The sequence below is a fragment of the Populus euphratica genome, unplaced genomic scaffold (genome assembly GCF_000495115.2).
Source record: "Populus euphratica unplaced genomic scaffold, PopEup_1.0 scaffold207.1, whole genome shotgun sequence".
NCBI lineage: Eukaryota > Viridiplantae > Streptophyta > Magnoliopsida > Malpighiales > Salicaceae > Populus > Populus euphratica.
In genome coordinates this window covers 32,445-59,040 of record NW_011500092.1, presented here as the reverse complement: position 1 = coordinate 59,040, position 26,596 = coordinate 32,445, and the positions used below count along the sequence as shown (strand labels likewise).

The window sequence follows — 26,596 nt, the reverse complement described above, 5'->3', positions numbered from 1 at the left end:
CATTGAATCTCTACCAAAAAGCTCTCAAGCCTGCATGTCTGCTCTATCTCCACGGTTAAGGTCTTTAAATATTAAAGCTTTGTTGGATCAAGTCAAATGCTTCTATAGAACTTCTCTTTAACACTAAAAGAAGAGATCAGAGACGTATTAGAAGTGTATGTCAAGCCACCAAATCAAGTGACATATCAAGATCCCCTGGTCTTCAAATATTCACGAAGAAAAGTGTAAGAGGAACAACAATTCTTTTGTATAAAAATTATTATCAGGTATAATTGTACCCAGCACACACAATTTTAAAAAAAATGAATATTTTCTACACTTTTTCCTTGTTTATTTTTTTTTACTAAAATCTGTTTGTACAATTATTACCATGGATTTTAATTCAAAGACAAAGATGGCGAGAAACACCTTTTTCATTAATATTTTGATCTGCTTAAAATTTAGCAAAACAAAAACTTAAATTGAATTTACCGATTAAGTAACTTTACTGATTAAATTTCAATTTTGTATGTATCCGAGTGCATTATTGTATTCCAAAAGAAAAGGATTTTAATCTCGAGAAGTTCACCGGATGATATATTAAGAAGGTTTGTTCTTGTCTTTAGTTTAATTCTTGGAACAATATTTAAGAGAATTTATTAAATTACTATGAATACATAAAACCAATGTGAAAATATAATTTTAGTTGACACATGCTAATTCAAATATAATTTAAGTAGACACATGCTAATTCAAATATAATTTTATTTAAAGTATTTAAGTCCTTTACAAGCAAATTTTGCAATTATAGCTTCCTCTACTATGCTTTTAGTTGGTTATGATTTTGTAATAAAACAACCAGCTAGATTACATGCCCATAATATCGGAATTTAAAACAATATACATGACGTGGAATCTCCAATGGATATATTCATAAATCAAATAAACAATATCAGATCCAAAGACGTTTTGACATGTTAAAAGTAACTTTCTAAAAAAATAATTTTTGATTTGTTTATTTAACTAAGTTAAAAATTTAATATAAAATTTTTACTACTAAAACATTAATAAATACAAATAAAAACACCAACGAAAATATTTTTTCTTTAACTATTTAATCATGTTTACACTTTTTAATGAGTTAACCTCAATTCTTTTTTTAAAAAAAATTATTCTGATTTTTTATTATATATAGCGGGTTAATTGAGTGAACTCAACTTAACTTAGATTTTTTTTGATTTTTTTTTTACTTTTATCATTCGATATTAGATTAGCTGGTCTTGAGTTTTATAATATTTTTTACTTTTCTTGCTATAACATTATTTTAATTTCATATCTTGGATTACACAATGGTCAAATTAACCTTGGTTTACTTGGATTATTATCATTTATATTTTTTTTTTATGTTAGATAAAATTTAACACGACTCAACACAATATAAATATCTGATATAAAACAAAATAAAAATTAGTCAAAAAATTACATTATACTAACTTTTGAAGGGTCATAAATAGCAGTAATTGCAGCACAGGAAATATATAAATTATATATAAAAAAATCAGTCATTCTAGTTTTGCAAAATGGTTTAAAAACTATCTTTAGTTCAAAAAACTAATTAATTGGTCTTTTGAATAGTGTTCATTACATTTCATTTAAGTGCTATTTTGTTTCAAACAATATCTTTAGTTCTATATCATTGACTTATTTTTTTTAATTTTCTATTTCTCAAAATAAAAATTTGAAAAATAACTTGAAATGAATAAAAGGGACTAATTAATTATATTTGAAAATAGAGAGGCTATTTAATTCTTTTGTAAAGAAAAAGGGACTATTTTTATAATTTATTGGTATAAATTCATGATCCCGCCCCTGGCCCAAGTTGGGATGGGAACTGATTGAGACGATCTTTCTGATATCTTTTAACCCTGCTATCTTGTGAGACCAATTTGGTCCATGAACAAATTTGACCATGACAGATTTTTCATTTTTTTTTATAATTAATCATCATAGATTGATACTAGTCATATAAATGTTTTTAATTGAAATAAATGTTTAGGTGTTGCTAATGTGTTTTTTAATAAAAAAAATATAACAATATTTAGAAAATAAATGTAAAAATAAATTTGATATCCAATTTTCAATTAATCAAATTTGAAATGATGAAGTTTAGAAAATAATTAATTAGAAAAATAACAAAAAAAATGACCTAAGTCCTCATGACAAATCCATAAAACTCGTAACTTAAATTATACAATCACGATAACCTTATAGAAAGCAAATGAAAAACAATTATAAAACTTAATTTTCAATTAATTTAATGTTAAAGGATAAAGAAAAGAAAAAAATAAACTAAAAAAAAGAATAAAAAATAACCTGAGTCAATATAACTAACCTGCAAAACTTGCGATCTAAATCATAAAATTATGATAACTCTATAGAGAGTAAATTAAACTAAATTATGAAGACTAATATCCATTAAATCTAATAAAGGATGAAATTGAAAAAAAATAAAATATGAAATTAAAAAAAGAAGAGTCCTAAAAAGCTTTGAGGATCAAAATAAAAAAAGAGCAAAACTTATTTTTTTTTTTTATGAATACTAATTCATATGATTAGATTGAGTCATGTACAATTGATTATCATTAGGAACCTGGGAAATTCTCTAGTAAACACAAACAACTCAAGAGGATGCTTTCTTATTTTAATATTGAACATCCGAACTGAACTGGTTATAAATATATATATCTATATCCTTACAAAGAGAATAGAAAAGAAAATAAACTGTGGTGCATGTGTTTTCATGCCTATTTACATGGTAATTGATTAGGAATTGGAAAGTGACTAGAAATCTAACAATTTATTATGAATTATTCAAACTACTAAGCAAATCATAAAAACTAGACCAACATTGACAATTAACCGTTTCAACAATTATTACTTTAAAAAATGAATCTTATTTAACATTTTTAAATGAGAATTTAGATGCGCAGTCTAGCTCATGAATAATCTATTTATCCAGACTAATTCCTCTCTTGTCAAACTTTACTAAGATATTCAATTTTTTAGAATTCAATTTTTTTTAGGATGGATGTTGACAACATGGAAAATTATATGAAATTGCAAGAGATTATTCAGATTGACTAGCATAAGTTCCAAATAAAGCCCTACAATGTTTAGAAAAGAAGATGAAGAAATTGCAAACCTTCTTCCTCAAGAATCATCATTCACTGAGGTGTAACCTCCATGATTGTAATACAAGAAGATTCAGGCTGAAGACTGTAACGGAGGGAAAAGTCGTTGCAAATTGAATTTCAGTTATAACCATACACACCGTTTTAATTACACGCAATACGCATGTCCTACCTTTAATATGCACCATTTTAATAAACTAGAAACAGAAGGAACGATAACTTAGCTCAACTTCCATAATGCCTATATAAAGAGGCAATTGTAACAAATAAAAACACATGAAATATAGAAGGATTATTATTTTATCCTCTCCCCTTCAGTCCTAAATTCTCTCCTAATCTTCCTCTTTCTGTTGAAATTCTTCACCATTAGTTTACACCCCCATCAAGTCGTATCAGAGCCTTATCTTCAGACCTTCAACAATGGCTCATGACACTAGATCTTAATATATAAAAAAAAATTGGTAAGGGCGATAGCAACGGCTAACAAGGAACAAGGTCAATGGAATGATAAGGTGGCAAAATTGCTAGAACAACAAGGGCAACATCAGTTCTCCAGCGACACCCGCTTGTTGAGATTGGAGGAGCTCATTTCAGGTATTTCACTTCATCAAAATGCTTTACTACAAAACTTACAACTACCTAGAGGCGAGACCAACTTTAATCAGGAGTATGAATGCAAGAAGGACATCCAAATGCGTTCATTAGCAAAGCTTTGGGGCCAAGGCAACAGGCTTTATCTACCTATGAGAGGGAAATGTTAGCAATCCTACTGGCAGTACACAAGTGGAAACAGTATTTGTGGGGCAGATCTTTCAAGATTAGGATCGACCATATTAGCCTGAAGTATTTGCTAGATCAAAAAATATCCTCTCCTCCTCAACATTTATGGCTAACCAAACTACTAGGATTTGATTACGAAATTGAATTTCGTAAAGGAAGGGAGAATGTTGTAGTTGATGCTCTATCTAGAATAACCAGTAGCGAACTTAATGCCCTCACTCCATCAGCAATCGAGACACCAATGCTAGATGACATCAATCAGTCATGAAAAGAAGATAGCAGGATCCAAGCTATTATCCAAGATCTAATGAAAGACCAGGCTGCATATCCTCACTATAAATGGAGTGACAACTACCTTTTTAGGAAAGGCAAACTAGTGGTGGGACATAATCCAACACTCCAACATCAACTCATATCAATGTATCATGATACTTCATTAGGAGGACATTCGGGTTCTACAGTCACTACAGCAAGGGTCGCCAGTATGTTTTACTGGAAAAAACAGTAGAAAATAGGTCAGACAGTATGTAAAAGAGTGCCCAACCTGTCAACACTGCAAAACAGAGAATGTGGCTAGCCCAAGGTTATCGCAACCACTGCCAGTACCAACCGCACCTTTCACAGATATCAGTATGGATTTCATAACGAGCCTCCTGAAATCAGAAGGCAAGGAAGTTATCTTTGTAGTAGTGGATAAGTTCAATAAGTATGCCCACTTTATGGCACTTTCACACCCTTATTTAGCTACCACAGTGGCCAAGACCTTCATGGATTCAGTCTATAAATTGCATGGGATGCCAGCAACCATAGTAAGCAATCGAGATACCATTTTCCTTCGTTAGTTTTGGAAGGATTTATTCGCCTTACAAGTGGTCAACCTCCATTACTCCACCGCCTATCATCCCCAATCTGATGGGTAAACAGAAGTGGTCAATAGATGCATAGAAGGCTACCTTAGGTGCATGACAGGCGACAATCCTTCACAATGGTGCAAATGGTTAGCTTGGTGTGAATGGTGGTATAATACAAACTTTCACACCACTACCAAAACTATACCATACAAAATACTACATGGTTTTTCCCCACCCATACACATCCCTTATTTCCCAAAAAATTCACCCTTGGAGGCAGTTGATCACTACCTCACTACCAGAGAACAATTGTTACAGACAGTCAAGCTAAACTTAACCAAATCCCAGAATCGAATGAGATAAATGGACAACAAAAAGAGAAGTGACAGAGTCTTGAAGTAGGCGATTCGACCTATTTAAAACTACAACCTTACAAACAGAGATCAATGCTTCAACCGCACTACAAACTAGCTACTAAATACTATGGTCCCTACACTGTAATCAAGAGGATAGGAGAAGTCGCATACAAACTTGACCTCCCATCTTCATCCACCATCCACCCTGTTTTTCACCTATCTCTCTTGAAAAGAACCGTGGGTAATCGAATGGTGCACCACAATTTGCCTAACAATCCAAGAGAACCTCTGCTACAACCTCAAGTAATCATGGATCGCAAAATGGTCAAGAGAGGGGTACAAGTTGCTACACAGGTCTTAATCCACTGGCAGGGGCTATCACCTGTAGAAGCAATGTGGGAGTTCTTGGACAAAGTGCAGTTAAGGTTTCCAACTTTTAACCTTGAGAACAAGGTGGTTTTGAAGGGAATAGATTTAATACAAGAAGATTCAGGCTGAAGACTGTAATGAAGGGAAAAGTCGTTGCAAATTGAATTTCAATTACAACCACACGCATCATTTTAATTACACACAATATGCATGCCTTATCTTTAATACGCACCGTTTTAATAAACTAGAAACAGAAGGAACGAGAACTTAGCTTACCTTCCATAATGCCTATATAAAAAGCTAGTCATAACAAACAAAAACACATGAAATGTAGGAGGAAAATTATTCTGTCCTCTCCCCTTCAGTCCTAAATTATCTTCTTATCTTCCTCATTCTGTTGAAATTCTTCACCATTCGTTTACACCCCCATCAGATTGAGAGCTCATTAATGGAGAATTTGAGATGGTCACGTCCAGATTGACCTGATGGAGATGATTCAGGGTTAGTCAATGACCTCGATGTTTGATGGAGGTTGTTCTGTACACGAGAGAATGCCTTGATGTTTGTTCCTCCACGGTAGAGTGCATAAAATACGAAGTTCTTGATGGTAATGGAACAACGACAGAGTTGCTACAAACTGAAGCCATGGTAGGTCTATCTGCTTCATTTTCTTGGTCCGATGTGAAAATCTTATCAATATCTCTCTCCTTGGAACAGCCCTTGCGATGAAAAGATTCCAACTGCCAGACCAAGAATCTGCATGCAGGCTTGGTTTTGTGGGCCTGATATCTAGTCCTAGAGAAACCCACAGTCATTATACAGGCTTTGGGTTAAGGATTATGACTTGACGAGTCCATGGGGTATTCCTTGTCTCATCTCAGTAAAAATGGCCCTCCTAAAGAGTTCGTCTGGTCCAGCTAGCACTAGCCCCATACCCCAAAAGTTGAACTCCGAACTTCTATGCCCGAAGTTCCGTGAATCACTCAGCATAGAGCTTCTAACCCATAATCCAGAGAGCTTCTCTCTCGGGTGATAGCCGGCCCTAAACTTTCTATCTGTCTTTTGTTTTCTTTTGCTGCCACTTAAAAGACAGCCCCCTTCTCTATATACGTGTGATTTACATTTTAAGCTTTAAATGGTATATCTGACGTGATATTTTATCCTATCTGCTATTAAAATACATGAATTAATATAAAGTTGAGTTTGAATACCCCTGGTTAGCCTGTACAAGTATATCTGAAATTATATATACAACAAAGCCCATAATCTTATTTGGATTCTAATTAGTTTTTTTTTTCCGTGCTATGATACAAGTTAAATTAGATTTTTTTAATATAAAAAATATTTATATTATTTAGTATTTTTATTAAACTTAATCTGCCGAGTCAATTGAAAATTCTTCTTCCTTAACTTATTACCTATAGTTTAAGATTAATTTTATAAGAATTGTCATGTTATGATTTTGATAATTTCAAATAAAATTAGAAAAATAAATAAAAACCTGGAATCTTATTTGGATTCTAAATTTATTTAACTAATAATGAGTAAAAAATTAATAAAAGAAGGTTGATTATTTTTTTTATTTTGTTAAAAATATTTTTTATATATATTTTTGAATTATTTTAGTATACTGATCTTAAAAATAAATTTTTAAAAGTAATAAAAAATATTATTTTAATATATTTTTAACTGAAAAATATTTTAAAAAAAACCCTGACACCTTACTTCCCAACACTTTATTATAATATTATAAAATACTTTTATTTCAGCAATCAAAAAAAAAATTTAAAGAAAAAGGCAAACACTTCAAGCATTGCAATGCAAGAGAATAGTCCTGAGATACAGAACAAATTATAGCATGCTTAACGGTGGACCCTCCATCCGCAAACTCTACCGAGGGTAGAGTTCAGTGATTGAAGCCTCATTGATTGAACATGGGACAGATGCACTTCGGGATTGATCAGACTCGGTCCAAGTTGATGTTGTCCCAGGCATTTCAGTACTGTGAGCAAAAAATGCAGGCTTCTGAGGTACTGGAAGAGTGACGGAGTAAGAACTTAGCATGATAACAACTGAAGCCATGTTTGGTCTATCAAGTGCATTTTCCTGCACACATAGCAAACCAACGTGGATACATCTCAACATTTCATTTCTTGAGCCAGCCCTTAATGTCGAATCTATCAGCTTATCTAAATTTGGTCCGCTATTCCAATTTTCCCACGTCTGCAAAATTTTAAGAAGAGAACAGCAGAGTGTTAGAAGGAAAGTGCTTTGCTCGATGTCTTTCCTGGCAATCTGGATCAAGAAAAATGCAAGTCAGACAGTATCATACTCACATATGTCAGAAGGTCTTCCACCTCCCCCTCATTGATAAAAGTTCTTTTTCTATCACTTACAATTTCCAAAACAAGCACACCAAAGCTAAAGATATCCGATTTGACAGAGAAGTGTCCGCGCATTACATACTCTGGAGGCATGTATCCACTGCAAATAATAATTTGTTATTGCATTCTTTTAGTTCAAGTCAAATAGAAAGAAAATTAACCAAAGGAACTTTGGTATTCCCTGATTTCTGATGTACACTTACAAGGTTCCAACAACTCTGCTTGTACTTTCTTGGGTTTGATCCCCTGCAAACAGCCTTGCCATGCCAAAGTCTGATATCTTAGCATTCATTTCTGCATCTAACAAAATGTTACTAGGTTTCAGGTCACGGTGAATGATCCGGAGACGAGAATCTTCATGAAGGTAAAGAAGTCCTCGAGAAATGCCTTCTATGATCTTGTAACGTCGTTCCCAGTCCAATTGTGAACGCTTGGTTTGATCTAAAAATTCAGTAAACTATGGCAGTTAGATGAATCAAAAAGTACTATGCTTTAATAAAGGAACTGCTGGTTCATGCTTTGTTTGCAGGAATTAGTTCTTTCTCTTTTTTCTATTTTTAGACAGTAATCTCCATCGAAATGTTTTGGAAGAGGAGGCATGGCCGCACCGAAAATGAAGTTGTTGAGGCTTGAGTTAGGCATAAACTCGTAGATAAGAAGCCTTTCCTCTTGTTCAAAGCAATAGCCTAGGAGCCTAACCAAATTCTTGTGCTGAAGTTTGGCCACCAGCAGGACTTCATTCTTGAATTCTTGCTCTCCTTGTGTGGAATCCCTACATAGTCTCTTCACGGCTATATATTGTCCGTTGGGAAGGGTACCCTGAAAGCAACAAGGGTGTTAGGAGTTATGACCACAACCATGTAGGAATGCTTGAAACTAACCTTCCAAGAATTCGATTCTCATTAGTTAGCAAAAGAAATATAGTAAAAACATCAATATCTCTAGCATATATATATATTTTAACACAGTCAACTCATTTTTGATGGATGCTAATTGATATATAACATTTCGATATTTTGTACCTTGTACACAGGACCAAATCCACCCTGTCCAAGCTTATTAAATTCAGAAAAATTATCTGTTGCAAGGTGAATGATTTCGAAGTTATATTGCAAGGATTCCACTCTGGTAATTTCATCATCCACTGATCCACCTGAAGCAGCAAGTAGGAGAGATTAAAAAAAACTATTGAATTGAACCAGATTCTGATGTGGCGTAAACTTAAGCAGTTACTGAATTGAACGAAGGAATTGAATATTCAGAAATCAATCTTTAACAGCCCAGGGGAAAACTTGATCTGAAATGCCAAAAAAAGTATTCAATATATAGTCCAGGACCTAATGGGCTTCCAGATGAACAAAAAAGAAAAATTATGTCTTACTTTTAACTTTCTCTCCTGATTTCCTCTTTCCTGAAAACGTGTAGAAGCTGATGATAAGAATCACCATGACAGACATAACAACTGAAAGAATGATGATGATGATGACTGTTTTGTTTTTTCCTGCAAAATCCATGAAATTATCCAGTTATAACATGTCAATTGTCACTTCACAGGAATTAGTCTGATAACTGGAAACAGTATAAGCTAGACATTTTCACAGCATTTAAAAAATTAAGGCAGACAATGATGCTAAAATTTTCAGGATATATACCTTTCGATGGAGGAGGAGATGGGTCTTCACCAATTGGGGTTTCATAGAATTGATTAATCTCGTACCTAAAATTACAGCTTGGATAAATGACTCTTCCTCCTTGCCTTTCCTGACAACATTGTCCAACACGTGCGGAAGCATTTCGGAGGCAGTTACTGCATTCTGTCTGTGACAAATCAGGAGTGCACTGCGAAAGTGCATATATAGTCTGAAAGTTTGGTGCGGCAGTACTGATTTTTCCCGTTGCATACTTACGACGAGAATCACCAGCTGCAGCTTTATCTTGTAGGCTATCCAACAAGCTATTCAAAGACCTGTTGAATCCTTTTTCGTCTGAGACATTCTTTAAGCTGTACACGAAAAAGTATGGGGCAACTTCATTGAGGCCAAATATGTAACGGCTTGCGTATCGTAATATACAATTGTCCAAACCTATGATAGCCTCCTTTTGAGTTGGACAGCGTGAAGTTAGTACCAGGCTAGAATAATTGAGGCAGTCGCGGCAAGCATCAGGCTTGACATCTCCTCGACAGAGTCCAATTGCATAAACCTTGTCAGGACTTTCTCCATAAGAAAAATTGTAAAACCCGTAATCGATTTCTGTGTTACTGTAAACAGAGTTGAGTAGGTAATTGAGATTAGCCTGGTAGGTGCTATTTGCTGTGTAGTTACCGTTCTCTACTACGCAAAGGTGAAAGTTGATTTCAGGCTGAGCAGTATGGGGAACAATAAAATACATGAAAATGGGACAAAGAAGGAACAGCATTTGCAAAAAAGCCATAAGCTTAATGATACGCTCACTCTTCCGTTGCAAACTTGTCTACGATGCTAAGAATCTCCGAATTAAATAAACAAATTTATGGTATGAACATTGATCGTCTTCTTTGACTTGGTATACGTGGCATATAAACAACATTTTCTTGCAAGTATCTATCCTCCACTTCAGTACAAGTTGATGTTTTTTTTCCTATGATTTTAATGTGTTGATATTAAAATAAAAACTATAAAAAATAATATTTTTAATATATTTTTTACCAAAATATTCTTTTAAAAAATACCATACATCACAATACAAAGAATACACTAGTCTATGTGCTTGCCCTACGCTGTCTATACAATGTGTAAACAATCTACATGTTGTGGAATAATTCGGTTCAAATTAAATTAAATTGAATGAATTTATTCGTTAAAATGTATAATAAATACAAGAATAGTTATAATTAAGACTCATTAGTAAAAATTTCCAATTTTATATCCAACAAGTTTTCATTCAACATATATATATATATATAATCGAAGAAATCAACATATGACGATACCTATATTGAAGAACCAAGCAATCGAATCATGATATGTGGTGTCCAAGAATTTTCTTCTAACATCAAATAACATGTATGATGAGTAGCTGCGGATAGGTAAATTACTATGTAATTTTTAGGGGCAAGTTACGAACAAGATGGGGACTTCAATGTAACACACGGAACTTTGTAATTTTTAGGGGCAAGTTACGAATAAGACCTTATTAAAATAAACTAAAGTGTAAGGATTGTAATGTGACCTTATTAAAATAAACTAAAGTGTAAGGATTGTAATGTGACCTTATTAAATAAACTAAAGTGTAAGGATTGTAATGTAAGGCTGCAAAACTTGGAAGGCTGTGGCCCCTCACGACCACCTACACGCTGCACCCGTCTATAATTTGAAATTAGTGTACTCGTGGTGGAAAGAATATATCAAACATAAAATATTTTAGTTGAATTATCTACTAAAATTATACAAGAATTTACCCTTTGTTAATTTTATCCTTAAATCTATCAAACATAAAAATAAATCTATCATTAAAATAATTTATGAATGAATTTCTATATTTTTAAAATAGGATTTATAGGAAAAAAATTGTTCCTTTCACTGCTATGCTGAATGTATAGTCTTCAATGGCAATTTTCTTAAAAAAATATATGCAAAAGATATAGTACATTTAATTATACCATGGGTGCTATTATATCAAGATAGACAGCATCCTTAGCCACTTATATATATAACCTTTTCAATTAGTTATAGATCTAACGTTTCTGATTTTTTAAATATAGTAAAGATATGAATTGTTTGTTTAAAACAAGATATGTGAAAAATACATGAGATTTTCATGTAATAAATTGTCTTTGTTGATTTGGAAAAACGGTGGATGTCTTCGTCATTGGCTATACGCGTGAAATTAAACGACCTAGATTTTATCTTAAAGACTTTTTGTCTCCTTTGCTTTGGATTCCCGTTCGTAAGGGAATCACTTCATTTAAAAATTTAAATTATTAAATTAAATTTTAAAATATAATTTATATTATTTTAAATAAAAATATTTTAAACTTGAAACCATGTATCTTTATGTTACTTTATATTTAATTTTTATTAAATAAAATAATAAAAATAATAAATTTATTTTTTTATCAAATAAAATAAAAATTGTATATGATTGGACTTTAGAGTTGCCAAGTCAAAGTCCTCAAACCTTTAACAAATTCAAAGTCCTTTACAGAAGAGACGTTCTAGCTCTTATATTATTCTTCACCATCACATTAACCTACACTTTTACCATTCAAACAAAACAATTACTCTCCTTTGCTCCAATTCTCTTATTAGGGGGTGTTTGTTCTTATGGTTGAATATGCTTTATAAACTACTTTTCATATTTTAATTCTTATGATGGGTTGATTGCTTGACTTGTGATAATTCTTTTCTGGTTCATAAACACGTAAATAATAATTTAGTCCCTGTATTTCAGTTATATAATACCTCAATCCTTCTAATTTCAAAAACCACATACCTTGCATACTTGTTTGTCTATGGCTGTTAATTAATTTTTTAAAAGTATACCTATTTTTTTTAAATGATCAAATTTCAGTGGGTTTCTTTCAATTTATATATAATCAAAATAATATTTTTAAAATAAAAATATGAGGATGTCATATTGGCTTCTTCTTTTTTTAAAAAAAGAAGGCACTAAATAACAGTTTACTCTTCAGATACTCATGGACATGGACACGTACATTATTGATTTACAAAACCTTACATGGTATCAGAGCTATGAGATTAATCTCCATCTGATCCTATGGTTTCAAAAAATTCTTCTTCTACTCTTTTCTTCAACACCATGGTTTACATGGTTAATATCAGACTATCTTTCACCAACTTTTTTCTTTGGCGAAGTCAAATGGTTTTTTTACTGGAGTGTCAAAAATTACATGGATATGTTGATGGCTCAACAACCTACCCTTACAGCATATGTTTCACTTGATGCTGCTAAACCTGGTATATAACAGAGGCGGAGGCAAGAATTTTTCATGTCCGGAGCTATTAAATAAATATATAATTTTTTAAAAAATTTAATTATTAATTAATGTATATAAATTTTTGAAGTTAACAATAAAGTTTTAATTCAAATATATTACTTAAAATATTAAAAAATAAATTTTAAAATACATCAAATTGAAGTAAAAAGTAAAAAAAATAAATTTTTTATTGAAGTTACATCATTCGATATTTCATAAAATATAATTTATCTATAATCAAATCAAAATTAATATTGTAACAACCCCTCAATCGGGATAAAATAACAATCAACAAAGTAATTAAAATTTTTTCCTCTCTCAATTCATCTTTCCCTTACTTGATTATTTCTTAGATTAGTGTTTTATAAGTTACACTTTATAACTTTACAAAGTTATTCCATCACTTTTTTTTTCTTGAATTTTTTATGTTTTTCCCTTATTTTTCTCTCTTTCTCTCTTGCCTTTTCTTTTCTTTCTTTTTTTATTCTACTTATGCCTAGTCAGCAACATATAAAAGGAAGGAAAATGTGATTTGTTTTATTTTTTAATACAAATAATTATTTTACTTTTAAAGAGTAGTTTTGCTTTTATTTGATAGTTTTTTTATTAGCACTACTAAGCTTCGTTCATCCTAACATATTTTATTCAATATATTTTAAGATTCTTTATAAAAGTTTAGTTTAATCTGATGGTTGGATTGAAAATTACGTATAATAATGTAAAACTAGTTAAATTATAATTTTTTATTAAATTTTTTAATCTCTCTAAAAATTATAAAATTTTAACCCAAACTAAAATATTATATTACAAGCTCCATGCAATTTTTTTTAAAAAAAATAATAATTTGATTAAAAATTATGAATTTTTTTTTTATATAAATATAATAAAAAATTATTGATAAAATTTCAACCTGGCTAGAGCCCACCCCAGCCCTTGGCATTCGTCCGCCCATGCCTGGTAGGTTGCCTAGCAAGACATTAATTTAGCATCTCCTGGAACTCATATTCCTCGGTAACATTATTCGTGTTTTACATCCACAAGTAACTTTGTTGGTGTTTTGGCCATACGAGGCACTGTAAAACCCGTAATCGATTTTGGTGTTGGAAGAGGAAGAGGAGAGAGGGTTACTGAGGTCTGACTTGTAGTTACTACTAAAAGTGACGTCACCATTTTCTGAGCAAATGTGTAACAGTTGTTTTGATTGTGAAACACTGAGGACAAGGAGGAGAATGAAATGACATAAAAATAGAGGTAAAGTAATTTCGATGGTGGAATTGCCATCGCACAACCTCACTTTCTCTGTGATTTTTGTTGGGTAAAAGTGGGCTGGCTTATAGTTTCATGGCACAAGTGGTAAGTGAGAAACGATCACAATCACAATGTGAAGTGGTGACTTTCATGTTTGTCCTCTTCCTGACAGCTTTCCTCGAACCAATCTCGAGTGCCAAATTTCATTGGAAAAAATAATTGTTCCCCTACTTTCCATGAAAATCAGATTTTTCAAAATTTTTGCAAAACCCTATGGAAAATTTAAACACATTGGCCACGACAAAAAAAAGAAAGAAAGAAAGAAAGAAAAACAATGGACTCTGTCGGATAGAACTTCTTTTATGGTTTGAAGACTAGTCTAGCTTAATATTTGTCAAGAAAGAAAAAATTATTTGCCTACTTTCTCATAAAAGTTGGGCCTACACGATGACCTACAATACTACATTTATTGTGTTGGAAATTCAAAACTTGGATATTGAAGACTTGGAGTAACAAAACCCTGTGGTAAATTACAATTACAAATATATATATATATATATATATATATATATATATATATATTAAAAGAAGAAGGTAGATTATTGTTGCCTTCAAATTCAGAATTGTTAGCTTAGTTAGAAAATTAAAAAAAAAATTAATATCAAATTATGGATAAAAAAACATTACATTTTAAGAAATAATTAATACTTTTTTTATTGATTTCAATTGTTAGGGCTGAATTGATGACATATTTAAGTATATTTATTAAGAAAGGAAAATTTTTTTAAAAGAAATAGGAGTAAAGTGGAAAGGGAAAAAAGGATGGTAGTTTCAAAATTTATGAGAAAGTTCATTTTGGTTCTTTTGTTTGCTAAGTTATAGATTTTTAGGTTTTTTTTAATATTTAATTTTAGTCTAAAATTTTATTTTTATTATTTTTTAATCTTTTATTTAAAAGAAAAGATGGAAAGAGTCATCAAATTCATGATTAAGAAAGAAAAAATATCAGTTGATACCAATTTCAACTATGAAAAAATCAATCTTAATGTTAATAGGTTTGATTCGATAAAAAGAGTTTTATTAGGGTATTTTTAGGCACTATCATCACTAAATTTGGGGTATTTAGACTAATTTAAGGATTATTTAAGGTTATAAATAGGTTTCAAAGTTTTTAGAGTGTTTTCCATGTATTTTAAGTAAAATATTTATTGAAAATTAAATTTTAACATAAAATACTCATGTCCTGGCTTTCTGGCAACTCTCTAATGATTGAAATCTATTCCAATAGATATGTCATCTGTAATGATACTATTTCTTCTTTAAAAAAAAAAGAAAAAAAGTGAATAGTATGTGTGTATATAAAAAAGAGGCCTAGTACGAGGGTTCAGTTTCGTTGTTTTAATGCTTGAGGCACACATGCTAATGCTAATGCTAATGCTTGTTTTTTTTTTAAATTTTGATTAAATAGTGTTTAATCAAAAAAATTTTATCATGAAATTTTATAACACAAGTTGTTGTTTTTTAGCCCTCTGTAATTTTTTTGACTCACAATAATAAAAATTAAATTACAATAAAAAAAACTTATTGTTGCTACAAAAAATACATTGCTAATGGCTACGCCTTTTTGGTTTTGCTAAAAAACTTTTATCGGTTAACAACACTATTTTGATAATAGCTACAATCTTTTTTTTAGGTAGGCCTCTATAATGGTTTTAATTATAGTTTTATTTTATTATATACATTGAATTTTTTATTTATATTTATTTTTTTAATCCAACTCATAACGAAGTATAAGAATCTTTTACAATACCTGCAATAACAGTTGTAACTTATGTTGTTGTATTCTATAATTATTTCCTGCTGAACTTCCATTTTGATCTTGTTGAGCTTCCACTTGAAGCTTAGTGTTGAATGATTTGTGAAGCCGGCTAAATATTGTTGACAAAGTCAATAATGGTAGGCACCAATTGGTGCTGCAAATTCAACAATGATGGGCATCAATTTGGTGCCACTTGTAGCATCAATTGTTGCTCTTGCCTCATGCATGAATGCTTGCCTATAAATAGGCAAAGCATCCAAGCTTTAATGCACAACAAAAGAGAGAAATAAGAAAAGAAGAGGAGAGTGAGAGAGGGAAAGTAATCCTATAAAATTATGAGGTATTTGTGAGAGAATAAGTGAGGTGTTTTCCCATATTATTAGAGAGATTTCAGTTATTCTTCTATTAATATAGAGAGATTGCAATTCTCACATTACTTAGTAAAATCCTTTTATACTTGTTTGTGGACGTAGCTTAATTTGGGTGAACCACGTAAATTCTTGTGTGTTATTACTCATTTTATCCTATCCATTACCTTTTATCTTGTTGGATTTATATGCTAGTACCCTAATAGTGGTATTAGAGCATGTTGGTTGGTGTTGTTAATACACAAAAGTTATTCGTGTATGCAGTTACTATTCATGTCTATGGCACTATTCATCCATACGGTACTGTTGACGTGTATAGAAAGTCAGTGTGCTGATTAAATACAATTTAGGAAAGTTCTGTCTAAAAAGATTGAGTTTTAAGCAGGACCGTTTATGACCCCTCCAATCTTTCCTAAGAACTTACTTAGTGAAGTATTATTCACACGATACTATTTCTATATACATTATAAATATGTGAAATGGTGATAGCTAAATAGATCTCGGTGAATACAATGGCAGCAAACTATGAGATTGAGAGGTTTAATGGGAGCAATTTCTCAATATGGAAAATGAGAATCAAGGCAATCTTAAGGAAAGATAATTGTTTGACAGCAATTGGGGATCGACCCACGGAGATCACTGATAATATAAAATGGAATGAGATGGACGACAATGCTATTGTTAATATACATTTAGTATTAGCCGATGAAGTATTATCAAGTGTGGCGGAGAAGAAAATAGATAAGGAGATATGAGAGACTCTAACAAAGCTATACGAGTCCAAATCTTTGCACAATAAGATTTTCTTAAAGCGAAGACTTTATACCCTTTGAATGGAAATCTTTCCTGGGAACTTACTTAGTGAAGTATTATTCACACGATACTATTTCTATATACATTATAAATATGTGAAATGGTGATAGCTAAATAGATCTCGGTGAATACAATGGCAGCAAACTATGAGATTGAGAGGTTTAATGGGAGCAATTTCTCAATATGGAAAATGAGAATCAAGGCAATCTTAAGGAAAGATAATTGTTTGACAGCAATTGGGGATCGACCCACGGAGATCACTGATAATATAAAATGGAATGAGATGGATGACAATGCTATTGTTAATATACATTTAGTATTAGCCGATGAAGTATTATCAAGTGTGGCGGAGAAGAAAATAGATAAGGAGATATGAGAGACTCTAACAAAGCTATACGAGTCCAAATCTTTGCACAATAAGATTTTCTTAAAGCGAAGACTTTATACCCTTTGAATGGAAGAAACCACGTCAGTGACTGACCACATCAACACAATAAAAACTCTATTTTCACAACTTACTACATTAGGTCAACAAATAGAGGAAAATGAACGTGCAAAACTTCTACTTTAAAGTCTTCCTAATTTGTATGATCAATTCATTATCAACTTGACCAATAATATCCTCTTAGACTATTTAGTCTTCGATGATGTTGCAACTGCTATCTTTGATGAAAAAAATAGACGCAAAAACAAAGGAGATAGAAATAGTTCGAACTAAGTAGAGGCATTGTTGGTGTCAAAAAGAAGATCAACGGAGCGTGGTTCTAGTGGGAGTCAAAGGTAGGGGAGGTCCAAATCAAGAAGTAAGAAAACTATGAAATACTACAACTATGGTAAAAAGGGCATTTCAAAAAGGATTGTTGGTTTAAAAAGGGTATAGAGAATACTGCAGAGTCATCAAAACCTTAAGTATGTATTGCCAGTACCTTAGAAGATGGAGAGTTTTATATAATGAAGTAGCGATAATCTCTACAGATAGAGAAGAGCTCACTAAGGTCTGGCCAATGGATTCAGGAGCACCACGGCATATGACCCCTAATCGAGATTGGTTTCATACATATGAACCCATCTCTAGAGGCAAAATGTTCATGGATGATAATCATGCTTTAGAAATTATTGGCATTAACACCATTAAATTGAAGATGTATGATGGTTTAATTCATACTATTTCAGGAGTGTGACATGTAAAAGACTTAAAGAAGAATCTCTTGTCCATAGAATAATTTGATAGTCTTGGCTGGAAGATTCGAACAAACAATAGAATTATGAAAATATCAAAGGATCACTGTTGGTTTTAAAAGCAAGAAAGATAGTTGCAAATATGTTTGTATTAATAGGAGAAACACATCATGGGATAGAAGTGTTAATTGCATCAGTCAATCCTGCAGAAGAGTAGATGATGATGTGGAATAAAAAACTAGGCCACATATCAGAGAAAGGTTTAAAGGTTTTCTCTTATTACAAGTTACTCCCTAGGCTTACAAAGGTTACTTTACCTTTTTATGAGCACTGTGTTATAAGTAAACAATACAGGTTGAAGTTTGGCATATCAATAACTAAGAGCAAATGCATCTTAGACCTGATTCACTTTGATGTTTGGCAAGCACAGGTTGTATCCTTGGGAGGAGCAAGATACTTTGTATCATTCATAAATGACTTCTCCAAGAGATGTTGGGTGTATCCAATTAGAAGGAAGGCAGATGTGCTTATAGTCTTTAAAACTTTCAAAACGCAAGTGGAACTTGAATCTGAAAAGAAGATCAAGTGTTTGAGGACTGACAATGGAGGAGAATATACTAGTGATGAATTTGATAACTTTTGTAAACATGAGGTGTCAAAAGATAGTTTACAATGGCATACACTCCATAACAAAATAAAGTGGCAGAACGGATGAATAGAACTTTGTTGGAAAGAACAAGAGCAATGTTAAAGGCTACAGGTTTAGGAAAGTCATTCTGGGCAGAAACAGTCTGGAAGTCCTATGTACGATTGAGTTAAAGACACTGATGGAGATATGGACTAGAAAACCAACTAATTATTCTCGATTGCATATATTTGGAAGTCTTGTGTACGTGATGTACAATACACAAGAAGTTAGCAAGCTGGATTTAAAATCCAGAAAATATGTATTTCTAGGATATGCTGATGGAGTGAAGGGGTATCAGCAAAGATGTCATATTTATATAAGGTAAAATGCAAATGGGAGAACATAATAGCATTATAAAAGAGACTGTAACAGTCCATGTGGAAAATACTCAAAGTCATGCTTCTTCTGAAGTTGTACGATAGCAGGAAAAGCAAGAACAAATAGAGTCTGAAAGTCCTGAAGTTCTGCAGTCGACTCTTGAAAGAAGACCATCGGCTTGGTACTCAAAATATGTTACTAAGAGTAACATTACATACTGTCTTCTAATAGAGGATGGAGAGCCATCAACTTTCTATGAGGCTATCAAAAGCACAAATATATCAATGTGAATGACAGCAATACAAGAGAAGATTGAAGCTCTACACAAGAATAATACTTGGGATCTTGTTCCATTACCATAAGAAAGAAAGGTCATTGGCAATAAATGGGTTTACAAGATAAAACGTAATGGCAATGATCAAGTGGAACGGTATCGTGCAAAATTGGTGGTGAAAGGATATGTTCAGAAAGAAGGAATAGACTTTAATGAGATATTTTCTCTGGTAATACGATTTACTACAATCAGAGTAGTCTTAACAATGTGTGCTATATTTTATCTTCACTTAGAGTAGTTAGGTATAAAAACTGCATTTCTTCATGGGGAACTTAAAGAAGAGATTTATATGCTTCAACCAGAGGGTTTTGCTGAAACAGGCAAGGAGAACTTGGTTTGCAGGTTGAACAAATCTCTATACGGTCTCAAACAAGGGCCGAGATGTTGATACAAAAGATTTGATTCCTTCATAATTAGCCTTGGGTCCAATAGACTCAGTTCAGACCATTGTACGTATTATAAGAGATTTGAAAAAGATTTTATCATTTTATTGTTGTACGTGGATAATATGTTGGTGATAGACCCCAACAAAGATCAAGTCCAAGAATTGAAGGCATAGTTGGCTAAGGAGTTTGATATGAAGGACTTGGGCCAGCAAACAAGATTCTAGGGATGTAAATTTACCGAGACAGAAGTAAAAGAAAGATTTGGCTTTCTCAGAAGAATTATTTGAAAAAGATCTTGTGACGCTTCAACATGCAAGATTATAAGCCAATTTCCACCCAACTTCCTATTAACTTCAAATTATCCTCAAATATATCTCCTAGCAATGAAGCAGACAAAATGGAGAGGTCTTAAGTACTATATGCATCAGCATTGAGTAGTTTAATATTTGTCATGATATGTATAAGACCAGACATTGCACAAGCAGTGGGAGCAGCTAGTTGATACATGGCAAATCCTTGTAGAGAGCATTGAAATACTATTAAGAGGATCTTGAGATACATCAAGGGTACCTCAGATGCTGCATTATGTTATAGAGGATTAGAATTTACGGTCAGAGGTTATGTTGAGTCAGATTTTGCTAGTGTCCTTGAGAAAAGAAAATCCACTACAAGATATGTGTTCATAATTTCAGGAAGAGTTATGAGCTAGGTCTCCAAACTACAGACTGTTGTAACGTTATCCACAACAGAAGCTGAGTATATGGCAGCTACATAAGCTTGTAAAGAAGCAATATAGATGAAGAAACTTATGGAGGAGCTCAGGCACAAACAAAAGAATATTCTTTTGTATTGTGATAGTTAAAGTGCCTTACATATTGCAAGAAATCCAGCATTTCATTCAAGAATAAAACACATAAATGTTCAATATCACTTTATTCGCAAAGTGGTGGAAGATGGAAGTGTGGATTTTCAAAAGGTTCACACAAAGGAAAACCAAGCAGATGCTTTGACGAAACCGGTCTAGCAAATCCTCTTATGGCCTAGCAGAAATATAAGCAGCATGAAGATGACAAGTATAGAAAGGATAGAAGAATCACAGATTATCAAATGTGAAAACTTGATTAACTCATCAAAGTCTTCAAGTGGGAGAATGTAAAGCCAACTAAACATTGTTGACAAAGTCAACAATGTTAGGCACCAATTGGTGCTGCAAATTCAACAATGATGGGCATCAATTCGGTGCCACTTACAACACCAATTGTTGCCCTTGTCTCATGCATAGATGCTTACCTATAAATAGGCATAGCATCCAAGCCTTAATGCACAACACAAGAGAGAAATAAGACAAGAAGAGGAGAGTGAGAGAGGAAAATAATCTCACAAAATTGTGAGGCATTTATTAGAGAAATTTCAGTTGTTTTTATATTAATAGAAAGAGGTTGTAATTCCCACATTACTTAGTAAAATCCTTTTATACTTGCCTGTAGACGTAACTTAATTTGGGTGAACTACGCAAATTCTTGTGTCATTTTTCATTTTATCCTATCTTTTACTTTTTTTCTTGTCGAGTTTGCATATCAGTACCCTAACATGATCAACTAAGAAGACGCAAAATTAATGAGATAAAAATCAATGAAAGTCTGCAATCATAAAATGCTAGAACAAGCAGTCTTCATTGAATTGTTTTGGCAATATAATATATCATAATGAACCTGGAGGATCATAAGAAAACAATCGCTTGATTTTTAAGACCTTACAGCATTCATAAATTTTCTTATCCAATTATCTTTATAAACTAACATGCATGCATGTTTTGAAGATTATTTTGTTTGCATTAACGAGGATATAGTTCTGTGATAGACATATCATTCACGGACAAAGGCTTCGACTTGGAAGTAGATCGGTCAGACTCCAGCTCTGTTGTTGGAAAGGTGGGGACGGTCCTGCTTTGCCCAAAGTATGCCGGCTCTCGAGGCAATGGTAGCGTTACAGAGAAACTAGTGAGCACGAGAACTATTGTTGCCAACGTGGGTCTATCGTTTGGATCTTCTTGAACACACAATAAGCCAATGTGGATGCATCTAGTGATCTCATTTCTGGAGTAAGAATGTCCTAAGCTTGCGTCCATTAGTTCCAGTGCTGCCCCATTTTTCCATTGTTTCCATGCCTGCAACAATCAGTAGCTGTGTATGGAAAATTCTTCTTTTTTCTCACCTTTCAAAAATACGCGTTGGTTTTAGCATAAATATAATCAAATTTGTGCAATTAAGTTTCTCTTACATAGCTCACAAGGTCGAGGCCATTGTCTGATTGATAGAAACTGCTGTTCTTTTTGCCACTAATAATCTCGAGTATCAAGACACCGAAACTATACACGTCCGACTTAACGGAGAACTGTCCGTGCATTGCGTACTCTGGAGGCATGTAACCACTAGAGTGCCCACCAATCAGCATAGGATACAGAAACATAGCATAAACAATTAATGCCTTCAATATATACTCTAAGATAAGAATTTAATATATGGCAGTGTAGATGAACAAAATATTGCATATGGGCTTTAAAAGTACTTACAATGTTCCAGCGATTTTGCTGGTATTTCCTTGACTTTGATCCCCTCCAAAAATCTTGGCCATACCAAAATCTGCAATCTTGGGGTTCATTTCCCCATCCAACAAAACATTGCTTGCTTTAAGATCACGGTGGATGATTCGGAGCCGGGAATCTTCATGAAGATAAAGAAGACCTCGAGCAATCCCCCCTATGATTTTGTAACGACTTGACCAATTCAACAGTCCTTGTTTTGCAGGATCTTCATGAATGTATATAAAAAATTAAATAATCGGATGGAGCTAAGAAAAATAAATAATCAGGATGCATCATACGCAAAATACATGTTAAGAGAAGCCAAACCAAATAGGAAGTAGTCGAGGCTCTTGTTTGGAACAAATTCATAGATCAGTATCTTCTCTTCCCCTTGCAGGCAATAGCCCAATAGCCTGACTAGATTTCTATGCTGAAGCCTGGCTACCAATACTACCTCATTCTTAAATTCGGCTGCACCTTGTCCAGAATTTTTTGATAGCCTCTTCACAGCTATGTGTTGTCCATTAGGAAGTGTTCCCTGAGTATACCGTGATGATTTTTTAGATGGAATTTAGATTTTAACGACTGAACTCAGGAAAAGTATGTCAGTTTAACTTCTTACCCTGTAGACATCGCCAAATCCACCCTTACCAATCTTGTTCTCTTCAGCAAAATTGTTTGTAGCAGCTTCAATGGTTCCCAATTGAAATTGTAATGATTGGACCGAAGTGATTTCATCCCCACCTACAGGAAATGGAAAAAAAGAATAGTTCAAAGCCAGCCGATATAGCAAATTAATTGCACTAACAAAATAAAATATTGTGTAGATTTCTCTATATGTTTTCTATACCATTTCCCTCTTGAATAGCGTTGTATTCCTTCCTTGCTTTCTGGTGCACATAACAGTAGCATAAGGAGAACAATAGCACCACAAAGGCACTAGTGGGAACTGAAATGTATACAATTGTCCGTGATGAAGCCTTCCTTTCTCCTGCATAAAAATGAACAGTTTTTTGGTAATATGGTAGAAATCATGTCTTAAAAGTGGTAATGAATAAAATCCATACCACTGGGATTTAAAGAGATTGCTGGTGGTGTTGGCGGAGATGGAGAACTTGCAGGTGGGGGTGGGGATGGCGGAGCAGTGTAGAAAGGATAAGTTTCAAACCTCATACTGCAACTTGGTGTGAGAACATTACCACCTTGCTTTCCATTGCAGCACGTAGGAATAAAGTTCACGCAACCAGATAAGCATATTCTGCATTGAGATGGAGATATATCGGGAGTGCATTGTACCATTCCATATATTCTGTTAAATGCAGTTCCATTTGTGTCTCCTATTGCAAACAAATTACTAGAAGACGCAGCGCGAGTAATAAGCTGGTTCATCAAGCCTCCCAAATTGGCATTAAATTGATTTCGATCCGTAACATCTCCAATATCATTCACATTCCACAACCATGCTCTCGGCCATTCCTCTTTAACAGAGAATATAGAACGGTTGGAGTAACGTAACATGCACCTATCATACCAAATAATTGCTTCTTTGTAATTCGGGCAGCGAATCATGATATCTTCACGGGTGGTATTGATGCAACCCTGACATAACTCAGGGGAGTTATCTCCTCTGCACAAGAAGAGCGCATACACTCTATCAGAATTCTGACCGACACTGACGCTGCCAAAAGCATCGCTACGGGAGGCGTTTTCGTAGAGAGAAGAGAGAGTGGCATTGAGGTTTAATGGGAAAGAACTATTCTTAGTATAAGTAGAATTACTCGTACATATATGGTATCGATATTCAAATTGTTGGGCTGCGATTAAAGGAATGTACAAGATAACCGTATAGAAAACCGAAAGCCAAAGAGAACGGGCCATCTTGTATTTAAGTATGCAATAAATGTGAAAGAGGTTGAGAATTAATGAGTGAAGGTTGCTTTATAGCTGAAAGAATGAAACACTAGCTGAACTTGGCAACATTTAGGAGGCTTAAAGGAAAATGTGAAGCTTGAATTCCCTGAAGATCAAGCAGCAAAATCTAAAGTACTTGTATAATAGGAAAACCAGATGACCAAAGCAAAAGTGCTTTTCGTTGCCTTAAAAATGAGGGTATTGAATCTCTCACAAATCAAGTTCTGTTAGTCTTTTATTTGAGATAGGATAGAAAATGCAGGAATGGAATAGTAATGGCGCCCTAATTGTTGTTTGGTTTTAGGTGAGAAACACTCAGGTTCGTTGAATATGTAATAGTGAGAAGAAAAGTATTAGAGTCAACACGGTGCCCGATCCTAGCTTCCACCAATTAAAGTTATTGTGGAAATAAGATGAAGAAAAATGCATCAAGAACACCTCCAAGGCAGAGAAAAAGGTGACATTGATCGTAGGGCCTGCAAATTAAAATCATCAGTCAAATAGAGGGCCAGATCGTATGGTCGACGGATCGATGCGTATAATATCCGCTGAAAACTCTGTAAAGTATCTCAGTAGTCGTGGAAAAGAAGAAGGAAAATTAATCATGAACAGCTCTAAAGTAGTGAAACAAACTTAACGCTGGTAGAAAATCAAGCGCCAGGAAAGCAACAAGGAAAATTGACTCACTGGAATGGGGTACCATTCGAGCTTGTTCAGGAAAGCAACAAGGAAAATTGACTCACTAGAATGGGGTACCATTCGGGCTTGTGAAACGTGGCCCAACCGAATTCAGTCCTTAACTAAGGCTTGGCCCAGTAGCAGCCAGTGATGACATAGATGGGCGTTTTCAATCTTAGATCATTCATGCCCAATTCTTTAATTTATTAATGGAAGGCCTAGTGGGCCTTAACCTCCTCTTCCATTCCAACTTAGAAAGAAATCAGGATTTCATTTTCATGTTTTATTTATTTGTGTTCTGTCATTTTACATTTTTGAAATTTTATTTTCATATTTTAATTTAATTTTTTAAAAAATAATTTAGACATTGTAATGAACAAACAGATATCTACACATGCACATGACATTTCCACACCTAGACCTAGACCAAAACCACTTCTAATCCTTCCAATCTCAACATGTGGTATTAATTTCCATTCATATTAAATCTAAAGACACCCTAAGAGCGTTGGGTCACCACTCAATACTGTATTAAAAATCATCAATTAAATAAAAATCATCAATCAAAGATAAAGGAACATTTTTTCAAAAATAAATAAATAAATTCAATAATGTATTAAAAATTGTTCAAAAATCCATCAGGTGGTTAGAGTTGGTTAGAGTTGAGCTGAGGCGGTTGGATCAAAAAGATGCAATGGAGACGCGTGCAAGACACGTGCTAGTGCAGAATAAAATTTTTGGCTCATCGTGTGCTGCGCGGGTCTAGGAGGCGTGCCTCCTTTTCGTCTTTGTTTTTGTGTTGGTGGTGCTGTTCATTGCCGCTTACAAAAGGAGATAGGGCGACCTAAAGTTCCGTTCTACTTTCTCTCTCTAATGTAACAACTTTCTCTTTTTTTTTAAAAAAATAATAATAATCAAGGCTGCTATTATGGTGGTTTGGGTCCTCTATAGGTTATTAAAGCTATTTTGTTGCTAAGGGTTTCCATCATTGTGGCTAGTCGGTGGCTTCTGGTGTTGAAGTTGTCGTGAAATTGCCGTGAACGGAGGGAATAGGGGTTGCATTACTGGGTTTGTTGGCTGCGATTAGGGAGGAGGAGCTTGAAACTTGGTTGGTGACGGGTGGATGGGTTGTCATGAGGCACTGAAGATGGCGGTAGTGGGAGAAATTGTGGTGGAGGAGGTTCCAATGTTTGAATTATCACCTCTTATTTTTTAAATTTTAATCCTCGTTCTTATTTTCTTTTTAATTTTTTCATTGTTTGATTTAAAAAAAATCAATGTGAAAACAAAAGGCGAAAGGGTAAAAAATTATAAAAAATTCAATGTGAATTTATATTTAGGAAATTTTTGCATTTTTAAAATTTTTTAGAACACAATCAACA

At 33.4% G+C, this 26,596-nt stretch overlaps 2 protein-coding genes across 5 annotated transcripts; both read right to left on the bottom strand.

Annotated features, from left to right (window-relative positions):
• Positions 1-7,310: 7,310 nt before the first annotated feature.
• On the bottom strand, positions 7,311-10,479 carry LOC105109152 (putative receptor-like protein kinase At4g00960). Of its 3 annotated transcripts, none has more exons than XM_011003760.1 (7): positions 9,563-10,479; positions 9,292-9,411; positions 8,933-9,063; positions 8,519-8,729; positions 8,114-8,351; positions 7,923-8,010; positions 7,311-7,821 (listed from the first exon to the last, which is right to left on the bottom strand). In XM_011003760.1, the coding sequence occupies exons 1-7, from the start codon at positions 10,341-10,343 to the stop codon at positions 7,417-7,419; spliced, it is 1,974 nt and encodes a 657-aa protein (XP_011002062.1). In that variant the 5' UTR covers positions 10,344-10,479; the 3' UTR covers positions 7,311-7,416. The 3 variants fall into 3 exon arrangements, with proteins under 3 accessions (XP_011002062.1, XP_011002064.1, XP_011002063.1); XM_011003762.1 differs by having other exon boundaries at positions 7,311-7,749; positions 9,563-10,477; XM_011003761.1 differs by having other exon boundaries at positions 7,311-7,749; positions 7,863-8,010; positions 9,563-10,474.
• An 11,216-nt stretch (positions 10,480-21,695) lies between these two features.
• LOC105109149 (cysteine-rich receptor-like protein kinase 10) lies at positions 21,696-24,936 on the bottom strand. Of its 2 annotated transcripts, none has more exons than XM_011003755.1 (7): positions 23,693-24,933; positions 23,476-23,616; positions 23,248-23,369; positions 22,953-23,163; positions 22,614-22,851; positions 22,322-22,472; positions 21,696-22,208 (listed from the first exon to the last, which is right to left on the bottom strand). In XM_011003755.1, the coding sequence occupies exons 1-7, from the start codon at positions 24,501-24,503 to the stop codon at positions 21,876-21,878; spliced, it is 2,007 nt and encodes a 668-aa protein (XP_011002057.1). In that variant the 5' UTR covers positions 24,504-24,933; the 3' UTR covers positions 21,696-21,875. The 2 variants fall into 2 exon arrangements, with proteins under 2 accessions (XP_011002057.1, XP_011002058.1); XM_011003756.1 differs by having other exon boundaries at positions 22,081-22,224; positions 23,693-24,936.
• Positions 24,937-26,596: the final 1,660 nt, after the last annotated feature.